Raw genomic sequence first — 22,007 nt, forward strand, 5'->3', positions numbered from 1 at the left:
GTATTGACGACAGTGATTACATATAATTTAAAAAAAATATTTGTTTAATGTCAACCTAGTCAATACTTACAATTACCACTATTGTGGTTAAATGATTATAAATTAATTGAAAAATCGTGAACATGTTTCGCACTTCTTAACGGGCATCATCAGCACTATGAACAACTTTAAAAATAATAGTTACATTTAAGACTGTCTTACAATAATCAATCATATAAGATTGGAATAAAATATGACATTAAAAGTTGTTTTTGATACCATAAGTAAATTATGAGTAGATTATGAGATTGACCTACAATTGTTTTAACTTGTTGTTTATAAAATTTACTTATAACTTTTTAATAATGGTATCAAAAACAACTTTTAATATCACATTTTATTCCAATCTTATATGATTGATTATTGTAAGACAGTCTTAAATGTAACTATTATTTTTAAAGTTGTTCATAGTGCTGATGATGCCCGTTAAGAAGGGCGAAACATGTTCATGATTTTTCAATTATTTATGATCATTTAACCACAATAGTGGTAATTGTAAGTATTGACTAGGTTGACGTTAAACAAATATTTTTTTAAAATTATATGTAATCAGTATCCAGTATTCGGGAGATAGTAGGTTCAAACCCCACTGTCGGCAGCCCTGAAAATGGTTTTCCGTGGTTTCCCATTTTCACACCAGGCAAATGCTGGGGCTGTACCTTAATTAAGACCACAGCCGCTTCATTCCCACTCCTAGCCCTTTCCTGTCCCATCGTCGCCACAAGACCTATCTGTGTCGGTGCGACGTAAAGCAACTAGAAAAAAAAAAAAAGTACCAACGTGAAACTCTACCACCTTCTCCTTTCCCTCCTCCTTCTGAGGCATCATGTTCAGAGTAATTTTCACAGTACACTGCTCTTAAAATGTGTGATACATAGCACAAACATTACAAAAATGTTAAATAGCATTTTTCATTAATGCGTGTGGAGATAATGTGTATGCGAGACTAATTTGCTTCTGTCATAATTCCCGTCCTACCTCAGTTGGTAAACTCTTCCTTCTGTAACGTTATTGAGATTTCGAGTTCTAAAGTCTTCCAGCCAACCTTTTATTACCCTTTTTACCAATACCCCTTGGTTTTTTTGGGGGGGGGGGGGGGGGAGGATTGAAACTTCCCACCTCTCCCCTTCAATTAAGCTTTTGAGCAAAATTTTTGGCTTTATTATCAAATGATCAAATTTAAAATGTTATGCATTATCTTGATAAAGATAGTGCATGATTAGACCATTCATTTTTTTAAATCATTCTTTCTTTTAAGCTAATTGACTTCCTGTTCAACCTCCATGAAAGTATGCATCAAAAACACTCAAATATGATAAATTGTAAATATGTTTGTAGTAACACTTCAGTGTCCTAGTTCTTTTTCTTGATATCCAATCAACCATTATCAGTTGGAGGTGGGGGAATTTCTGCAAAGCGTGTAGTTTGCTTATATTGGCATTGACCACTTCCTTCTTGGAACATACTGCACATGTGCTTTTATTTTTATACCTTTAATTCTGTTTTAGAATGCGCTGGTCTGTTAGCCTTGTTTCTGAAGTGTGAGATGAGCGTTTTGTTCCTGTGAATTTCCCAGAAAGCTTTGATTCATTATTTAATGATAGACTGGATTGATGTATAACCAAATACTATTTGAGGGATCTTCTATCAAATAGGTTGAACACTAAGCCAAATTGATTGTGTCTGTTGTATATTGCCTGCTGGTAAATATTGGTATGGTAGCCATTTTCCATTTCATCTATTTATATACTGTATATTATAAAAACATACTATTACTGTAGAAAGAGGCTGTGAGTTTGTTTGTATAGGCTACATAATATTCTCAGAAACTACTGGACTGATTTAGACATTTTTCACCATTTGACATAGTATCATTCTGGGTAGCTTAGGCTTCATATCATCCCGGAATATCAAAGGGTTCCCACAAGAACCGTGATTGAAGGGGGGGGGGAAAGAAAAACTGCAGCAAGAATAAGTCTGAAAGTTTGTACATTTGCCAGTCTGTTTTTTGTTGTTGTTTTGATCGACCTCAAATTTGACATGATTATGGGGGCCATTATTGTTTTAAGAGGAGGTACAACTGGGCAACCATTCTCTATTAACACTAACCAGAGGAAAAGAATGGAAGGAGTCTAACACTTCAAAAAACGAAGATATCGGCCAAAGAAGGACAAGGGCCATGAAGGGTGTGAAAATTAAATGACTCCGTAGCTTCGCAAAACTAATATTGTTGGGGTTGGAAAAGAAACAAGGGTTGACCAAGGGAGGTCAGATAGGTTAGGTGAAAATGAGGAGTCGGGCACAAGTGGAAGCAATGCCAAGACCCAGCTAAGGGCCCCATGCTCACCAACCCCCACTCCCAAGTTGAAGAGCCCCTCGGACCCATTTGAGTTGCCTTTTACCACAGGCAGTGGATACCGTGGATGTATTCAACTTCCCCCACCACAGGAGGTGGCAAGCTTATAACTGATACCTTTCCATAACACATAGGCTATTTAGTTTCATGGTATTTTTTAAGCAGGCTATGAAGCGAAAGAAAATACGAAGCAAATCGAGGAAAATGTATGCTTGGGACCCTTAAGAAATATTGGTTTCCCAGAAAAAGTTTGTATGAATTTTCTTCTTTTTTAAGTTTTTTAGAAAAAGAATTATGTTCTGATGAATGCTTTATCCTTGGCCCCTTGTCTTGGTTTCTTCCATGTTAAAACTACTTTGGACTGTGCTCAAATTTAGCAAGCATCCAACTGGAACCTTTGGTTAACATATACAGTAGGTTCCTTCCTATTAAAGTGTATCTTAAGGGGGACCTGTGGGGAAATAAATTGTGAAGCAGGTCATAGGAAAATGTATACCTGGGACCATTAAGTGAATACCTTGCTTAAATAGTTAGTTCTATTTCGTAATAGTCAGCGAGCGTACTTAAAAATCAGGTTTCTAGAAAAAAGTTTTTAGCATTTCCTTCATAATTTCAACAATATTCCAGAAAAAGATTCTTTTCTGTGTTTTACTATCACACTGTCTCTTAAGCGGGCTGTGTAGCAAAATACATTGCGAAGAAATTCAGAGGAAAGCATACGCCTGGGACCCTTAAGTGAATAAGCTGCCTGAATGGTTGGTCCTGTTAAACATTGGAGGACAGAAGGTGAACTTAAAATTAGATTGCCTGAGAAAAGTTTATTTGAATTTTTTTCATAACTCTTCATAATTTCCAGAAAAGAACACACTTCTCTGTTTTGACATATACTATTTAGGGTTTGAGTGTGATGTCCTTACTTTGAAGTAATGAAGTAAGCCTTAAAATGGTGGAAGCTGCACCATATAACCCTGGAACACCACACTGGGGTCTCAGCGACCCTATGGGAAACCAGTTATCGAATAAATCTTTTATATGAAACTGTAGACTACTGAGTTATGTTTGTAAATTATCGGTCTGTTGTCAGACCAACTTTGCTTTACGGGAGCGAAAGCTGGGTGGACTCAGGATATCTTATTCATAAGTTAAGAGTAACAGACATGAAAGTAGCAAGAATGATTGCTGGTACAAACAGGTGGGAACAATGGCAGGAGGGTACTCGGAATGAGGAGATAAAGGCTAATTTAGGAATGAACTTGATGGATGAAGCTGTACGCATAAACTGGCTTTGGTGGTGGGGTCATGTGAGGCGAATGGAGGATAGGTTACCTAGGAGAATAATGGACTCTACTATGGAGGGTAAGAGAAGTAGAGGGAGACCAAGACGACGATGGTTAGACTCTGTCTCGTAACGATTTAAAGATAAGAGGTATAGAACTAAATGAGGCCACAACACTAGTTGCAAATCGAGGATTGTGGCGACGTTTAGTAAATTCACAGAGGCTTGCAGGCTGAACGCTGAAAGGCGTAAGTCTATAATAATAATTTATGTATGTGTATGTAGGATCATGCAATACCGTGCGATCATTCATATTTTTGAGCGACTGTACTTTGGTCGTTGAACAAAACCTTCGCATATAGCTGTCCATCAAACAGTAATTGTTTTACGTCCGTTTGACTGTTAAAATTCCTAACAGACGTACTTTTTTCTAAAAGACAGGTGAGATGTTTTCCTGTTTTTGTCTCTTCCTGAATATTTTCTTTTGATTCCCCGGTGGATTAAACAGATGGAATTTTGTACATGTATTCCATACTATATGTATGATGTCCGGCTCCATAGCTAAATGGATAACGTGCTGGCCTTTAGTCACAGGGGACCCGGGTTCGATTTCCGGCAGGGTCGGGAATTTTAACTATCATTAGTTAATTTCGCTGGCATGGGGACTGGGTGTATGTGTCATCTTCAACAACATTTCATCCTCATCACGATGCGCAGGTCGCCTACGGGCGTCAATCAAAAGACCTGCATCTGGCGAGCCGAACATGTCTTCGGACACTCCCGGCACTAAAAGCCATACGCCATTTCATTTTATTTGTAAATTAAGTATCTTGTCACACTCTGTTAGCATCATTCAGATCTTTCAGCGAAAGCAGACATCCATGAGAGATAAGTAAATATAGCACATGGTCACAGAAACCCCAGTGTGGTGCTGCAGTTATTGCTATGTGATAACAAAATGACACGTGGTTCCTTAGTCCTAGAGACAGTGTTTGAAATGGCTAATTCCAAGGAAGGATTATCAGATCATAACACTAGGGAATTATTAGAAGATAGTGCCTGTGAGCAGGATATTGATGGCGATTCAGAATTTGAATCTGACAATGTATTCGAGGGCAGTGAACATGAAAGTGAATTCAGTGCTATGAAACTGGTACCGAAGTTGAGGATGGGGTACTGGGTTCAAGTCACAATGTATCCAACCTGAAGGGGAATGATGTGCACTGTAGGACTTCAGACACTCCAGAGAAAAGAGGCCAACCTATGAGTAAGAACATTCTCAGAACATTCTCAGAATATGTCTTCCTGATGCTAAAGGTGTTGTAAAAAATGTAAGTCCTCTTGAAGCTTGTTCATTGTTGATAGACTTGTGACTCGCATTAACGAAGAAATTTGTTGTTTGTTATCAACAGCTAATCAACAAAGCTATATGAAAGAGACCACCATTAGCAAAATAGACACACTCCTGGGGCTACTGTACATATTGTTCTATTTCGTGCGACAATGTCAGAACCAAGATTTCTATTCCTTCTTTATTGTTTACGCTTTGATAGCAAAGAGGACCAGGATCGACGCCTAACTATGTTCACAAACATTGAACTTATTCATTTTTCTAACAGGAATGTAACAGTCGACAACTGGTTCTCATCAGTTCCACTTGCTGACATGCTCTGAATCAGTACAGTCTTACAGTGCTGGCTACGCTAAGGAAAATTAAGAAAGAAATCTCACCAAGTTTTCTCACCAAAAATTCTACAGGAACATCTAGATTTGCGTTCGATCATGTGATAACACTTGTGTTAGTAATTTGGTAGTTGGTAATTTTATTATAAACTATGCATCATAACTGTGAATAAAACCTCAAATAAACCTGTCATGATTCACACATGCAATGAAACTAAAGGTGGGATTGACACCTTCAATCAACTGTATAAGACAATCTACTTGTAGAACAACAAAGCTGTGACCACTTCATGTCATGTTCGGAATCTTGGATGTTGGTGGAGTCAATTGTTTTATTCTTTTTAATCTTGCCAATTCAGGATTGCAACAAGGAAAAAGGAATCTTAGACAGTTTTTGAAAGACTTAGGCATGTTGCTTATTGAGCCTCACCTTCACAATCGGTTCAGTATACCTACAGTAAAATTAAATTCTTTCAAGGTCCACCTATTCAATACAATGACGTTTTATTGTGATTTAATCACATGTCAAATGGTACTAGTTTCGGCATCTATGTGCCATCATCAGCCTTAAGTACAAATTAAACAATATATATATTCCTAAAACATCTTAAGCACATTTTAACACATTATAAAATACAATTACTGCAGTGATACATGAGATAAGTTAAAATTATGATACAATTGATTGCTGTGATATAAAATTCTTAAAATTCCGGCTGTTCGTTTCATAGTTCAGTCTGTGTACATCCGAGATAAGTGAATTTGTGCTATTGTATGCTATGTATGTGAGTGACATTTATTTATTCCTTCGATATTAGGCGGTTCCAGAGAAGTTTACTTTGATCACGTGAGATCGTGATATAAATAAAGATGAATTCCCACTTCAATTTAAACCTGAAGGAGAAAATAGCCAAGTTAGACGTTGGAAGCAATGTATGGAAGTTACTAGAAACATTAGGATCATTGAATGATGATTGACTCATCTTGAGCAGCATGTTAAACGTGTTGTTACACAGATGGAGCCGGATGAAGTGTGTGGGCAGCAGTAAAGGAGGTGAGGGGAAGGAAGGAGGCGGAGCACCTGCAGGGGAATGGAACTAAGGAGGGGCGGAAGTATGGGGTAGTGGGGGTAATTGACAGGAATGTGTATTCCGGATTACTTGGAAAATCGAACTGTTTTTCGATAGTTTGGTATTTTTAAGCCAATCGATTAAAAGATCAAAAAGGATATTGGGTTACTCGTAAATTTCATTTAAATTATGATTGGGGTTGAAGTATTGATCACAGTTGATGTAACAACTTTCAATAATATTCATTATGGGTCCCTTGTTTGCTGTTTGAAGAACTTCTGTATCTTGTTCAATGTCGGTAAATTTGTGATTATTGTCGTGCATATTGTATACCCATGGCGGAGAACTTATTGTTTCATCGCGTTGACGTGTTCTGTATATCTAATCATAAATTTGCGTCCTGTTTGACCTATGTAAGAACTGCTGCATTCATTACATGTTAGTCTATATATTCCAGATTTGGAGTAGATACTGGGGGTATTGATTGATCCAGAGTTGTGTAAAATTTCGGAGGTTCCATTGTTAGTTTTGAATAAAACTCTTACATTGTGTTTCCGGAAAAGGTTGGTGATTTTATGGACATCATTATTGTAAGTGAAGGTGGTTGAAATAGGAGTTTTTTCTTTTTCTTTTATGAGGTTGGTTTTAGGCCGGTACCTATATTTATTATTTGTTCTATAAACGGCCTGTTGTACCCATTGAATTTGGCAATTGCCTTCATGGTATTAAGTTCGTTATTAAGATCTTTCTTCGCCATGGGTATGGCAAAAGCTCGATATACCATGCTATTGTATGCTGCACGTTAGTGCATTATGGGATGTATGGAATCTTTGTGGATAGTGTTAGCAGTTTGTGTAGGTTTCCTGTGTATTTTGTAAGACAGGCCAGATGTATTTATAATAATGGTTATATCTAGAAAATAAATTGCTTTATTGATTTCTGACTCTAGTGTGAATTTAATGTATGGGTCAATACTCTTCAAGTCTTGAAGAGTGGAGTCCGCGTTCTTGATTAATTCATCCATAATGACAAATGTGTCCTCCACATATCTGGCCCATATGAGAATATTTGGAAAGTTGTTATTATTGATTTTTGTATGTTCTAAGTTATCTAAATAGATATTTGCCAAAATTCCTGATGAAGGTGATCCCATCGCCAGTCCATTCTGTTGATATAAAATTTTATCGAAAAGAAAGAAGTTATTTTTAATGACCAGTTTTAGAAGTTTTCACCACCTTCACTTGCAATAATGACGTCCATAAAATCGCCAACCTTTTCCGGAAACACAATGTTAGAATTTTATTCAAAACTAACAATGGAACCTCTGAAATTTTACACAACTCTGGATTAATCAATACCCCCGGTATCTACTCCAAATCTGGAATATATAGACTAACATGTAATGAATGCAGCAGCTCTTACATAGGTCAAACAGGACGCAACTTTATGATTAGATATTCAGAACACGTCAATGCAACTATCGGAAAACAGTTCGATTTTCCAAATAATCCGGAATACACACTCCCGTCAATTACCCCCACTACCCCATCCTTCCGCCCCGCCTTAGTTCCATTCCCCTGCAGGTGCTCCACCTCCTTCCTTCCCCTCACCTCCTTTACCGCTGCCCACACACTTCATCCGGCTCCGTCTGTGTAACACCACGTTTAACATGCTGCTTAAGGTGAGTCAATCATCATTCAATGATCCTAATGTTTCTAGTAACTTCCATACATTGCTTCCAACGTCTAACTTGGCTATTTTCTCCTTCAGGTTTAAATTGAAGTGGGAATTCATCTTTATTTATATCACGATCTCACATGATCAAAGTAAATTTCTCTGGAACCACCTAATATCAAAGGAATAAATGTCACTCACATAGATAGCATACAACAGCACAAATTCACTTATCTCGGATGTACACAGACTGAACTATGTAACGAACAGCCGGAATTTTAAGAATTTTATATCACAGCAATCAGTTGTATCATAATTTTAATTTATCTCATGTGTCACTGCAGTAATTGTATTTTATAATGTGTTGAAATGTGTTTTAGATGTTTTAGGAATATATATTGTTTAATTTGTACTTAAGGCTGATGATGGCACATAGATGCCGAAACTAGTACTATTTGACATGTGATTAAATCACAATAAAACGTCATTGTATTGAATAGGTGGACCTTGAAAGAAATTAATTTTACTGTAATCCCACTTCAATACGGAACCAATGAAATTCATATCAGTATACCTACGGTACAGAGCTACATAAAGAAAACAATTGCTCAAATTTTGAACATTGAAGTGATTAACCAAGTGCCTATCCAACATGATGTTCAGAGCAAGCTTCAACGTGCCATCTGTCCAAGGCAGAATGACAGAAAAACCAACGCAGTGTGAAAACCATTCTGCCACAGTCACCATGCCATGGTATGTGTTGATTGCAAACATCTCCTGTAAAGCATTTTGTAATCCATCATTAAGGTGAACTATTAGTGCTATTAATTTGCTGTTACTTTTTATAACTGTTTATTACACCTTTACTGCAGAAATGCTCCAGAAATTGATGAAAATTATCCATTGTGCCAGCAAAAATTTGTATTTAATTATCTCTGCAATTGTCAGTTAATAACTGCTTTCATGTAATTATTATTCAATTATTTAAAATATATAAGTGCTACAGATCATAATAGTCATTTACCGGTGTCCGCTAACAATACAGTAGACAGCTAGAATAACAAGTTGTAAAATTCAAAGGATATGATATGAATGACTACAATTTGGTTTAGTGAAGCAGACCCTACTGTGATATTTACATATCTGTTTTGTGAGTGTGGCGTTTCAGGGTTAATTTGAGAACTGTTATATTCATGTGTAATTCACTGCGCCCACTTACTCTTGCCTTTTCTTTACTTTTCTCAGTAACCATGTACAAACCTTATACAACTGACTCTTCTTCAATCTGAGGTCTGTACACTAGCACCACACGTGAGTCTATCTTATTTTAAATGCCTTTGGTTTGCAAGGAATATGGATATATTAAACAAATGACAAAACGACATGGGGGTTCAGCACAAGATACTGCACTAACATAACAGAGATCATTTTTACCTATTGCTCAGTCACAGCCTTTGTGATTCTTAACATTCTCCAAGTTATGATCAATTTTAACGGTACATCTTGGAAACGTACTGTTCTTAAGCAGACACATAACTTATTAAGAAAATGCCACTGCCATAGTCTTTCCGAGGATATAGAAAAAAGGCAGGTGGAGAGAGAATATCTGCCATTACAAAAAAAACAGCCCACCCTGATTTTGACTGGCAGTAGGCAAGGTGGCCTGCCATCATAATGAAAACTCTGCAACTTGGTTGTGACTGGCAGTAGGCAAGAGGGCCTGCCATTACATTGAAAGTGCTCTAACTTGGTCTTTATGAGATGTGATATGGCGATCTCCCTGTCGTGTTTCTGGGGTAATGCTAAGAGCTATGCAATTTAATAAAATTTTACGTGGACACTACTTCACCTAGTACTCGGTATACAATGTAGAATTCCATAGCAAAGCGCGGGTACATCGGCTGGTATATTACAGAATGGAAGTCCCTGGTAGGTGTTTCTTCGGGCTAATCTCAGGAACCACAGAACGGATTTCTATAAGATTTTCATTACATAGAGCATTTATCAAGGAACTTTTGTAATAAATATTAAATTAGTCATTTTCCATTTCCTCTATAAATATTATATCGTTCCTTGTTATTGTCTTTGTTAATAGTTGTTTTATGATTTTGTTATTTATTGTCGTTGCTATATTGTTAGCAATTAAATTAGTTATACTCTGTGTAAAATTGCCTTATCAGGCTATTACAAGTGATTATTTTCATTTTGACCGTATTCAAATTCAATTATTAAATGTTAAACATCAATTTATTGAAACTACCTATTCAATACTGGTTGAGTCGTTGACTATAACAATGTCATTACATTAGATACTTTGTGACTTACCCCTCTTGGAGAACAATAATTGAACGAGAAATGCAACTATGCAAGCTAAGGGCGCCAGTCTTTAAGTTGATGACTTAAAAACAAAAATTTATAATAAAGCTTGGACGGACTCTCATCACAGGGATGGGGTGATAGTGCACTAATCATTAAGCAGGAGAATTAGAAATCAAAAGGCTAATTAAGGCAGACTGATTAAAATGAAACAAGAGAATAACATTTATTATGCTAAATAAAAATGACGACGGTTTGACGAGAACTGAATTTAAAATAGGAAATTAATTTAACAAAAAATCGAATAACTCTACCTCGCGGAAACTTGCAATATTTTAAACTCGCTTGCTCACCATATGATCTTGTTCTGCTGGTCCTTGGAAAGCTTCCATCCTTGTAGCTGGAACATCACCGGTCGTCTTTGAGATATCTTCATCTGCAGCTAAGTACCATTCCTGCCTTGCAAATTGCATCAACCACTAATTGGATGATGGCTTTGAAACTATCACTCCCTGTTATGCTCTATCACATACATTGGAGATGAGCCCTGAATCACTGTTTGAAAAACCCCCTTGGGTTATGCGGGGAGGATACTGAATTAACTTTCTTTCCAACTTGACTGAAAATGTGTACAGTAGTTTCATTTCTAGCTAGTTTAATGCTACCTATTGTTTTAGACTGGTACAAACCGGTCTAGTAGTCGAGCTGTACGTACTTCCTGATGAGAGTGGCTATACACCCATCATTCAGAGATTCCTAAGTACCACATCGTGGTGACGAAGTTAAGACTGAAGAAGTGATAAACTATTACACTTAGTCCATTATGGTACATCAACCATAAAACAAGTTATCAGACCTAAAGCGAAATACAAGATAGAAGAATGATGCCAAGAGCTCCAACACGCCCTCAAGTAAGCTTTACTGGCCCTAATTAATGGTCAAAACACGTGGTCCAATCAGGTGACACGTCTCTCCCTACTCCAGATATTAAAGTTGATGGGTCCCAACGATGATATCAACTGTTCTTCTATTAGCCCTTTCACTCGGTATCCATGGCAACCTGACGCCTTTTTGAAAATATAGGCGTTGACCAGTTTGAATTACACAGCTCCGAACACAGTAGCTGCGGTTACATTGCCTGGACACATGCTAGCTTTTCCAAGAATTGAGTTATAAACTTGTTGATTCTTCTTCCTCGATGATGTGGCAAGATGGAGGAAAATTTACTGCAAGTTAAATTTAAACGAATGTCGCAAGAATCTGTTAATATAAGGATATTCAGCCCTCGTTTACAAGTCGTAGTTACAAAGTAATGAAATGATAGTGACCAGATGATCAAACATGAATTATAATAAAATGACATACGAAAGTGAATATCATGACGTCAAATATGCCATTCCTGAATTAATTACACATAATAAAATTAACATAATTACACTGTGACGTCTGAAACATTACAACTTGAGGTTTTCTTCGTTGTGTAGAGCATTAATTGATGGAGGTTTAGGTGTATGAAATAATCGCTAACGGGAGCTGAATGGTGGCGAGTGTCAAAGAGAATGTGGCCATCTGAGTGCTTTCTTAGCTTATGCTGCCTAAAGGCCAGTCTAAACGTAACTTTTTTTATCATCAGTCTTGCATGATCGTGTCAGATTGGTCTTGTAAAACCGTACATGTGGACGTCAAAATTGACATTTTGCTTGGACTGAATGAGGTTTGAAGAGTGTGTAAAAGACAGATGGGCGAGAGCTTTGTGTTCATGCAAGACGGAAGGCAAGTCTTTGCATATAGATGTGCATCTCTCTTGACTGTCAAATCTACAATTTTGACCATTTTGGACTGTATTTACTCTTAAAATATATGGAATAATTTGCCTAATGACCTTGTTTGTACTGGTGGTAGACAGAGTAGTACAAAGTTATTAGGCAAGTTAGTATAATGCATCAGTTGATAATGGACTTTTGAGGCACTTAATGATTAAAATGTGGTTATAGTATAGCTGTTTTAGATCACATCAATAGAGCTGTTGGTTTAAAATTTAATACAGATAACCAATAGAACTTTCTTAAAGTTCATCACGAGGTAGTTGTACATCAAACTGGTGATTCAATCTTTATGATCAGACCTACCTGGGTTTTTTTAAAATATTTAAATTTGTGATATAATCAAATCTGGAACATTACAGGTATCATGACTTCCTGTTTCCATGCCATTCGTGGATTAACAGGAGTTGTATTAGCCAATTCCTCAATTGACATTATTTTACACGACAATATTATGTCGTTGCCCATTTCCACTATGTTTTATCTATAGGGGCAGTATTTGCAATTATAGCTGGATTTATTCAATGATATCCATTATTTACAGGACTAACCTTAAACCCTAAGTGATTAAAAATTCAATTTACAACTATGTTTGTCGGAGTAAATCTCACATTCTTTCCTCAACACTTCTTATCAAATTTGAGAATTTGAGAGTTGAAGAAACTTGAAAGTTCTTGAAACATGTACTCTTACAATTAATGTAGACAACAATTTGTGATTTTATGTCCCATAAAAGAAAAAGCATTGTCTGTCAAATCATGCCATGTATTACGTCAGCTGCGGTTGCTAGCGCATGATTATTTCCTCTTTGTGTATTGCTTGCAGTTACTTGGTTTAAAGATGTCAGATTTAAGACAGTGGTCTTGTGACATTTTCGCTGAATTTATAGATTTATACTGCAGTTTCCCTTGCTTGTAGCAAGTAAAATCGAAATATTATAGTGACAGGATAAAAAAAATGAGGCATACACCAGGCTAGTTAAGAAATATAAAGAAGTGGATTGTGTGGCAACCAGAGATACTGTTGCAAAAAAAAAAAAAAAAAAAAAAAATCCATTCATACTTTCTGTCATAAAGAGGTGTTGAAAGTGGAAAAGTGAATGTGTTCTTGAGCTTCTGCAGAAGGTGCTTATAAACCTTCGCTCTGGTACGGTTTCCTGTCTTTCCTGAACGATCAAGAACTTCCTGGAGAATCAATAAACAACGTAGAAGATGTAGAACAAGAGGTGAGTAGTATAACAATGTGAGGTCATTTATCTCTCTTTATTTTGTATTGTGACATGGCTTTAATTGTTATATACATAAGGCATAATTGACAGTAAAACATAACAATGCTGTTCAAATAAGTGTTCTATCCACAAGAACTTGCAACCTGTAACTCTACATCTCCAGAATACAAGTAAATTAAAAATAAATGCACTTCATAATCTTCCTTTTACACGACAGCCTTGTCTTGCTGTGATACTATTCCTTCTTTATTTACTTATGCTTTAAATTTGTCCTTTATAAGCTTTGCTTCTCACAAACAAGCCCATGTTCCCCATGTTGCATGTTGTGCATTATCTCCAGGTTACATCTGGTTCCCAGCACTGCAAAACAGTCTTCTCTATTTTCACTATTGAGTGCACCATATGATGTGTAGTTCTGAAGGAACAATCTTAAAGGATTGTGAAGAAGCACATAGCAAGTAATAATGACGATGTCAATATTGTGTACATCCAAGTTAATGGCTGTCAGGAGAAGTCTAAAACGGGAAGCCATGATTCCGAAAGTGTTTTCAATTACAAGACTAGCCCTTTGTAACTGACCAGGATAGTTAGGGAACACTGGTACAGAACCTTATATTAGTCTCCTAATTTTGTACACACATGAATAATTATATATCAAATTAGTGAATAACCATCAGCTCTCAAGAACACACACCTTATTATGAACCCATTAGCAACACTAACAACAACGAAGTAATAATACATCTGAAACTTGAAATGTGAGGATTATGGTATACAGCTTTCTGTCAGTATTATGGGAGGTCAGTACCACAGCGGCATTATGGAGCCACTATCTAATTACAGCTCTACTAGGCTTCACAAGCAATTGTCAAGGCCGGTATAAGGAGCGCAGCGTAGATCTAGTCGGCCGCGTTTGGATGGACATCGTTCGATCTTGTGCCAGCAGGTGAAGATCTACGTGTCAGCAGAGCGAATATGGCACAATCACTTCACTCAAAGTAATTTTCTTTAAAGAGTAAAAAAATTCGTGATTGTGAGACTTACAACATATTTTTCTTTTAAAGGAGATATAATAACCAATATCTGGTATAAATTTCAACTCCTTAGACATAGTAGTTTTCTCAATATTGCTGGGAATGGCAGACAGAATAGGGATTTTAAATACTCTATAGAGATAATTATAAATTCTTGATTCATGATATAATACTTGCTTGATGTAAGGTTTTAGGAAGTCTGGATGAATTCCAAGGGCTTCATCACCGATAAATGTACATAAAACTTAAAAGGGTCCACCTTTTCAATACAAATAAATGTTATAGTTTTATTTACAACATATATTTACACTTGGAACTAGTTTCGACGCTGTTTGGCGTCATCTTCAGCCAAAATGTGGGAAATAGGCTAGCATGTAGACATTTATATTACAAGGTGTTACATTAGTGTGATTAAATGAAAGAACATGAAGACACGAAGTACAATGTCAGTTTCAAAGTGGTCATGCAGGGTGAGTCAAAATTTGTATAAACATGAGATAACATAATCACTTAAACAATAAAACATATGAACATATAAACTGTAACAAAACCATGCGGAAGTACGAGATGATTGGCATTGGAGATTCAAATTATTTCAGACACTCTTCCATTGAATGTTGCCTGCCGCGAGTACTACTTCCGCATGGTTTTGTTACAGTTTATATGTTCATATGTTTTATTGTTTAAGTGATTATGTTATCTCATGTTTATACAAATTTTGACTCACCCTTCATGACCACTTTGAAACTGACATTGTACTTCGCGTCTCCATGTTCTCTCATTTAATCACCCTAATGTAACTAATGTAACACCGTGTAATATAAATGTCTACATGCTAGCCTATTTCCCACATTTTGGCTGAAGATGACGCCAAACAGCGTCGAAACTAGTTCCAAGTGTAAATATATGTTGTAAATAAAACTATAACATTTATTTGTATTGAAAAGGTGGACCCTTTTAAGTTTCCTATCTTCCATTCTCAGTTCAATCCGGACAAAAATGAAATTCTTAGATTTAAATGTACATAAGGTAGCACTTGATCACCATTTGGAATTTAATTAGTGTAGGAATCTGAAGACTACCATTTGAAAGTCTACAATTAAATTAATAATATATTGTGGTTCCATCTAATCAATACAAGAAAACTTGTTAATGCAAGGTTACATTATAAGTTAATCACAATTGGGACCGGTTTCGACCTTTAGTCAGGGTCATCTTCAGCCTGTCGTTCGAAAGGTGCAAGGTAAAAATTCACTGGCAAATAACAAGAGAATGTAGAAAACAAACTCTTTTCACATGACGAAAGTTGAATATCACATAAGAAAGATGCACCGAGTATTCAAAGGTCTTTTAAATCTTGATGTGGAGATAAATAATTATCTCAATGTTGGATCTTGTAGTCATATATTTAATAGATAAAGAAGGAAATTGCTGATTTTTATTGTTTTTACGCAGGAAAGTTGAAGTTAAACATCAGTGTGAAGAAAAATAAGTATGGTATTGGAACAATTGAATATCACAGATGACAAAAGAAGGTATCATTAAAATGAATGTTCAGAGTTCTTAAGACAACAAAGTGGTCAATCTGATAGTCAAGTTGTTCTGAACCATTTTTGAGAATAATTACCAGTTCAATGAGGAGATAGACACTTACAGTAGAAAGTAAAAATCAAATTTGATGTGGATAAGATAAAAAGGCGTGAGATAATGTAATATAAAATTCCACTTTGTAAAGAGTGAAGAGTTTATGAAATGCAGTGAGGGATAAGATTTGGAAATGAGTAAGAAAAAGGGGGTGGGGGGAAAGAAGGTATTAGATGTGAAAGCGAGATGAAAGGAGGAAAGGGGAGTGGGTCTAAGTTGGGTTAGGTGGTTGAGGTAATTAGGGCAAAAGACATGGATAGGAACTATGTAAAGTGTGGAAAATTGTGTTTTGGTTTAAAAAAGAAACAAAAAAAAATTAAAATGAGAAAGTCGAAAATAATATTTGGTTTTTCTGAAATGCCGTTTAAATTGAAATTGGGATTGAAGGATTGGTCGAGATGGATGAAACAATTTTCGTTTGTGGAAAGAAGAGGGCCTTTATTTATTATGTCTTGTTTTATGTTAGTGAAAGTGAGTTTAGAATAATGTACAGTATATGCTGTCCTACAGCAGATAATCTATTATATTTAAAAGTGTCAACATGTTCTAAATATCTAATATTAAAGTTACGTCCAGTTTGGCCTATATATACGAGGAATTGCAGTTGTTGCATTTAAATGTGTAAACTCCTGATTTTGAAAAAAACACTAGATTTGTTGACTGAGGCAGAGTTATGTAAGTGGTCAATATTCCTGTTGGTTTTGAAAGATATTTTAACATTGTTTTTTGAAGATGTTCGTAACTTTATAAACATCTTTGTTAAAAGTAAAGGTGGAAAATGCCGTGGCATTAAGTTTTCTTTTGTTAAGGTGGTCTTGGGATGGTGTTTGAATGTATTATTTGATCTATGAAGAAATTGTTATAGCCATTAGATTTAGCAATAGCATGGATAGTATTCAATTCAATTTTTAAATCATTCTTAGACATTGATATATTAAAGGCACGAAAAATTATGTTATTGTAAGATGCACGTTTATGTGCTTGTGGGTGCGCAGAATCTTGTCGGATATTAGTTGCTGTTTGTGTTGGTTTTCTAAAATTTTTGTAAGATAAAGAGGAAGGATGTCTGTTGATAGTTAAATCTAAAAAATTCATAGCTTTGTTAGTTTTGGATTTGAAATTTAATATGAGAGTCAATGTTGTTGGGAAGTAGAAGTGTGGAAGCTGCAGTGTTAATTCCTTTGTTCATAATAATGAGCGTATCAACATATCTGACCCAAGAGGACTTGACCTTCAGATTGACCACTTCATCGCCTTAAGAACTCTTTTAATGATACCATTCGTTTGTCATCTGTGGTACTTACTTGTTGCAATACTGCACTTATTTTTCTTCACACTGGTGTTTAACTTCAACTTTCCTGTGTAAAAACAATAAAAATCAGCAATTTGTTTCTTTATCTATTAAATATATGACTGCAAGATCCAACATCGAGATAATTATTTATCTCCACATCAAGATTTAAAAGACCTTAGAATACTCAGTGCATCTTTCTTATGTGATATTCAACTTTAGTCATGTGAAAAGAGTTTTTCTACATTCTCTTTTTATTTGCCAGTGAATTTTTACCTTGCACCTTTCGAATGACAGGCTGAATGACCCTGACTAAATGTCGAAACCGGTCCCAATTGTGATTAACTTCTAATGTAACCTTGCATTAATAAGTTTTCTTGTATTGATTAGGTGGAACCACAATATATTATTAATTTAATTGTAATCTCAGTTCAATGCGGACGAAATGAAATTATCATCATTCAATTTGCAAGTTTCTCAAAAAATTGTTTCGAATGTTACCTCCATCAGACCATTTGTTTCTACATCAGAATAAGTAAATTCACAGTTAGCATTGGCGATCACCGTAAGCATGGTGCTGTGAGTGTTCTTATGGTTGAAATAATGAAATCCACTATGACCTGGCGGTACAATTCTTGCACATCCTTCAACTGCACCCAAGCCACTTCCTGTAGAAACCTAAGTTAAACCAGTCTTCTTCATTTTTTTGGGCTGAAAGAGGACAAAAGATACAATTAATATTTAAATCATAAATGACAGTATTCAGCAGGCTTTATAAGTAACTTTTATGTAAATAAGTATTCTTTATTCCTTGTAGGGAGGTGAGGGAACTGGAGTACAATGAAGGCGATCAAGAGGAGCCATCCACAGAATCAATGTCTAACCCTGGCAGTCCTTCAACACCTGGGGAAGTTGGATCAAGTAGTGTGCCAAGGTGTGGTTCATCTTCTTCCACTATTCTTATCCTCAGTCAGGAGGAAGAGGAAGGGCCGCGAAGAAATCGACCAACCACTGAAGTGCTGCGGTCAGCTGGAGAGAAATTAAAAGCTCTCCATTCTGAAGATGCAATTTTATGCTTATAGAAAATGTTGCACATAAATGATGTGGCCTTCGAGGGAAAGAAGTCTTTGCACAGTAAGTCAATGATGGGCTTTTCAAAGCTGAACTGGAATCATTGGCTAAGGACGTTAAAAGTAATTGACAGCGCGAAGCATATTAAGTCATACTCAGCACTGGCTTACAGTTGTTCAGAAGCAGTGTGTTTCTCACCACATGGTTGTCCTTATTAATCTGTCCAGAAGACACAGCTTGTACAGTGGGATTTCGACAGCGTATGGAAAGTGAATGCATGAATCCCGAGAATGCAAGCCCTTCAGTGATTTCACCGAGCTCTGCAAACATTTTGGATTTCTTTTTGAAGTGTGGGATGAATATGTTATGGAACAATGCATATGAATCATTTAATTCATCATAATAATTTACTACGTTTTATATCAAGAAGTAGTTCACCAAGTGATTGCTTATGATTTTATTTATCAGTATGACAGTGTTTCCCTGTTTTTAGTTTTCTCCTCAGAAATGAGTATTTCAGTAATTTTTTATTGAATCTCTAAAAGCTCAGAATTATACAATTAATTCACTTACAGTTAATGGTGATATGTAGGCATGTAGCATAAGGGGTGTTTTCACGGGGCTAGTTTATGAGCTGAAAATTTTAGCAGCCTGTAAACATCGCTAGTTAAATTCCAGTTTACCAGGCTGTTGGCAAGCTGGTTTGAACTCCTGGCTACTTTACATTCCACTTACCGGTCACGTGACAAGCTTGCAGCACGTACTTGCCGTGTGCTAGCACAGTTACTCAGTTGCTAGCTAACGAAGACAGAACTAAGATTTCAACGAAGTGGAATTATGATGAAATTGTAAGATTTCTTGATATCTATGAGTGATTTTGAAACATTGTACATTCACGGCAAGTCCAAACTCAGCAGATTTCTCTGTTAAATAAAATAATTGCATCTCAAATCAAAAAATAAATTACTTGACTGTGGCTATGAAAAATAAAATTATGTAAAATTTGACTCGCCATTGGTGATCTTGGACAAGAAAAATACCAGATTATTTTGAACTCGTATGTGTAAAGAAAAATATAATTATTCCACCTTGGTCAGTATAACAAAATGTGTCTTAAAAGGAAACTTAAATAAATTCTCATAAATGGTACAAGTTTCGGACCCATCAGGCCTTCTTCAGCCTTGAAAACAAAAATATAAAGTCTAGAGAACACACTTAAAACAGCACTGAAAGTTCTATGAAATTTCAGTTGTGAAATACTTTAACTTGCCATGCTGAAAAGCAACATCCAAAAAAACACCATATAGAACAACATATACACTCTATTCTAGAAGTCTTGATGTAAAAAAATTGTTACCAAGGTTATAGGTATCAGTTTGTAAGATAGCATAAAAAATAATCGTCATGCTTTCTTATGTTTTTCATACTGTACAGTCAGTACAGAACAACCCAGATATGAGATTCTTAAAATGCTCATGCATGTACAGAACAATGAAGCACAAATATAATACTACAATGGACAGGCATGCTAATGATGGCATATTATAGGCAATCAGAGAACCAATGAAGCAAATAAAAAATCCCACATTTTAATCACAACATTGATGTATTTTTAACCAACATTTAGACTTTATATCCAAATATCCAAACTTATAATGCAATCTGAAGACTCCCAATTTAACTATATTGTGCTATATGGGTATACTGTGGTGTGGAGTTGAGAAATGCAAGCTTTTGATTTTTCTGGAGGAGATTTTTAGTACCTATTTCAGTTCAGCAAAAGTAGATGTAAAGTGATATGTTACATAGATTTTTAACTCGTATAATTTAGGTCTAATTTTTAAGTTATGTGCACTGCCGCTGCATCTGTGCACATGTTGAAGTTTTACCTCTGGTGAAAACTGCACTCTTATTTCTGACCAGATTTTGAATGTGCCCTCAATGCATTCTTTCTGTTAGGTCCTGAAATGTGATGTGATTTATTGCACTTTTGTGACCTATTCCCTTTATTGGCTCTTCTGCATCTCTTTGTAAATCATTGGCTATCTTCTGTCTACTTTACATCCTTGTTTCATTTTAGATTTTTTCTGCATTGCGTTTGTTCTCTAGAAACATGCTGAATTTTAAAGTATATTTCTGCAATGCATCATTTTCATTGCCACTTGTTTGCCATTGCCGTTTTCTTCTATTGAGCTTTAGTTTTGATTACTGCTTGTTGAATAATGTGTGCTCTTAGATTTTGTTTAATATTCTTTGCTGTTATGCAGGAGTAAAGTAACATATTATTTCTTTGTATATTTTTCCAAAGGTGGAATTTTAGTTTGTGTTGTAGTGATTTGCAGACAGTAGTTCTTAGTCAGACCTTGTTGCTATACTCTTGTTGTTAGGTGCTCCTCTTGTGTACTCAAAAATTTGAGATTCAGATTTGGCATGTAACAGTGCGGAGGGTCTCATGTTACGATATATTGATGCTTGCAAAACACTGTTTTTTAAATGTTAAATTCTGGTACGTAAGCTTGGTGGTCATAGGCAGCGGCATAGATGTTTATCTTACAGCAATATTTCATGGTATTGCTTTCTTCATTACATCCTAGTTTGTGAACCATGTGTAATGGCTTAGTTATCTAATCAGTCTGCCTCTATAGCCTAACGGTTAGCACTGTTAACTGCCATCCTCCGTGGTCCATGTCTGTTACCTGGTACTGCCAGAAATTTAAAACTGGCAGGAGGGTTGGTAAGTGGTTAGCTCACCTCCATTGAGGGTGTGCCTGAAAAGAGCTGCAGCACCTCATGATGATATGAGTTTACTAGTGGTAGTGAGAATTGTTTACCAGTTGCTATAGGATAGGAGTGCACATTTTGGATATAACTTAAATAGTGGCCCTCCTTGTGCTCTGGCAGTTGAATTACCCAATTCAACATTGGTTCCTATATCTTAAACATTCTCATTGTGACTGAGGGCCAGCATGCTGCTTCACAGCTCTTTTTTGATTTGCGCTCACAGTATCTTTAGTAATCCTCGTATGAGTGTGATTTCTATTTAACAGGCCAGCAATATTTTGGAAACAACTCTTAGCATTCTGTCAAATTCTTTATTTCTATCAAAATCAATGGGGCTTACAGGAGAAGAACTGTCTAGTCAGCAAAGAGGCTACCCCTGGACATGTTGGCAGCGAAGAAAAGGGGATATAATAAGGTATTAAAAGGTGAAGGGTCGAGTGCAAAGTGGAATTTTTCATTAGAAAAACTGTAGTATGCAGCATAGTTCCTGTTTAGGTGTGTGTAAATGTTTGAAAATCTGGATAGATTTGGTGGCTACAGGAATTGGGACAACAGTGTTTTCATTCATCTGGTAAAGGAGTTGATATATGTCAATGTCAACAACAAAGTGTAATGTTAATGGATGATTTTGATAGGTTTTCAGATATAGAATCGAAGGAATTGAGTGGGGAGCATGTGGAAGCTAATAGCAATTAGATGCTTATACTTGGCATCCATAATT

At 36.0% G+C, this 22,007-nt stretch overlaps 1 protein-coding gene across 4 annotated transcripts in view; it reads left to right on the forward strand.

Annotated features, from left to right (window-relative positions):
• The window catches only part of Cdk2 (Cyclin-dependent kinase 2), a 148,579-nt gene that overhangs the window by 71,596 nt on the left and 54,976 nt on the right, over window positions 1-22,007 (forward strand). The window contains exon 1 of one of the 4 annotated variants that reach the window (XM_067135369.2): window positions 18,307-18,368. The exons of the other annotated variants lie outside the window; for them this stretch is intronic. Within the exon in view, the coding sequence (XP_066991470.1) occupies window positions 18,310-18,368 (59 nt within the window). The 5' untranslated portion in view covers window positions 18,307-18,309. Of the gene's footprint in view, window positions 1-18,306; window positions 18,369-22,007 lie in introns of those variants that run through there. 4 annotated transcript variants of the gene reach the window in all.

The sequence above is a fragment of the Anabrus simplex genome, chromosome 1 (assembly GCF_040414725.1).
Source record: "Anabrus simplex isolate iqAnaSimp1 chromosome 1, ASM4041472v1, whole genome shotgun sequence".
Classification (NCBI taxonomy): domain Eukaryota; kingdom Metazoa; phylum Arthropoda; class Insecta; order Orthoptera; family Tettigoniidae; genus Anabrus; species Anabrus simplex.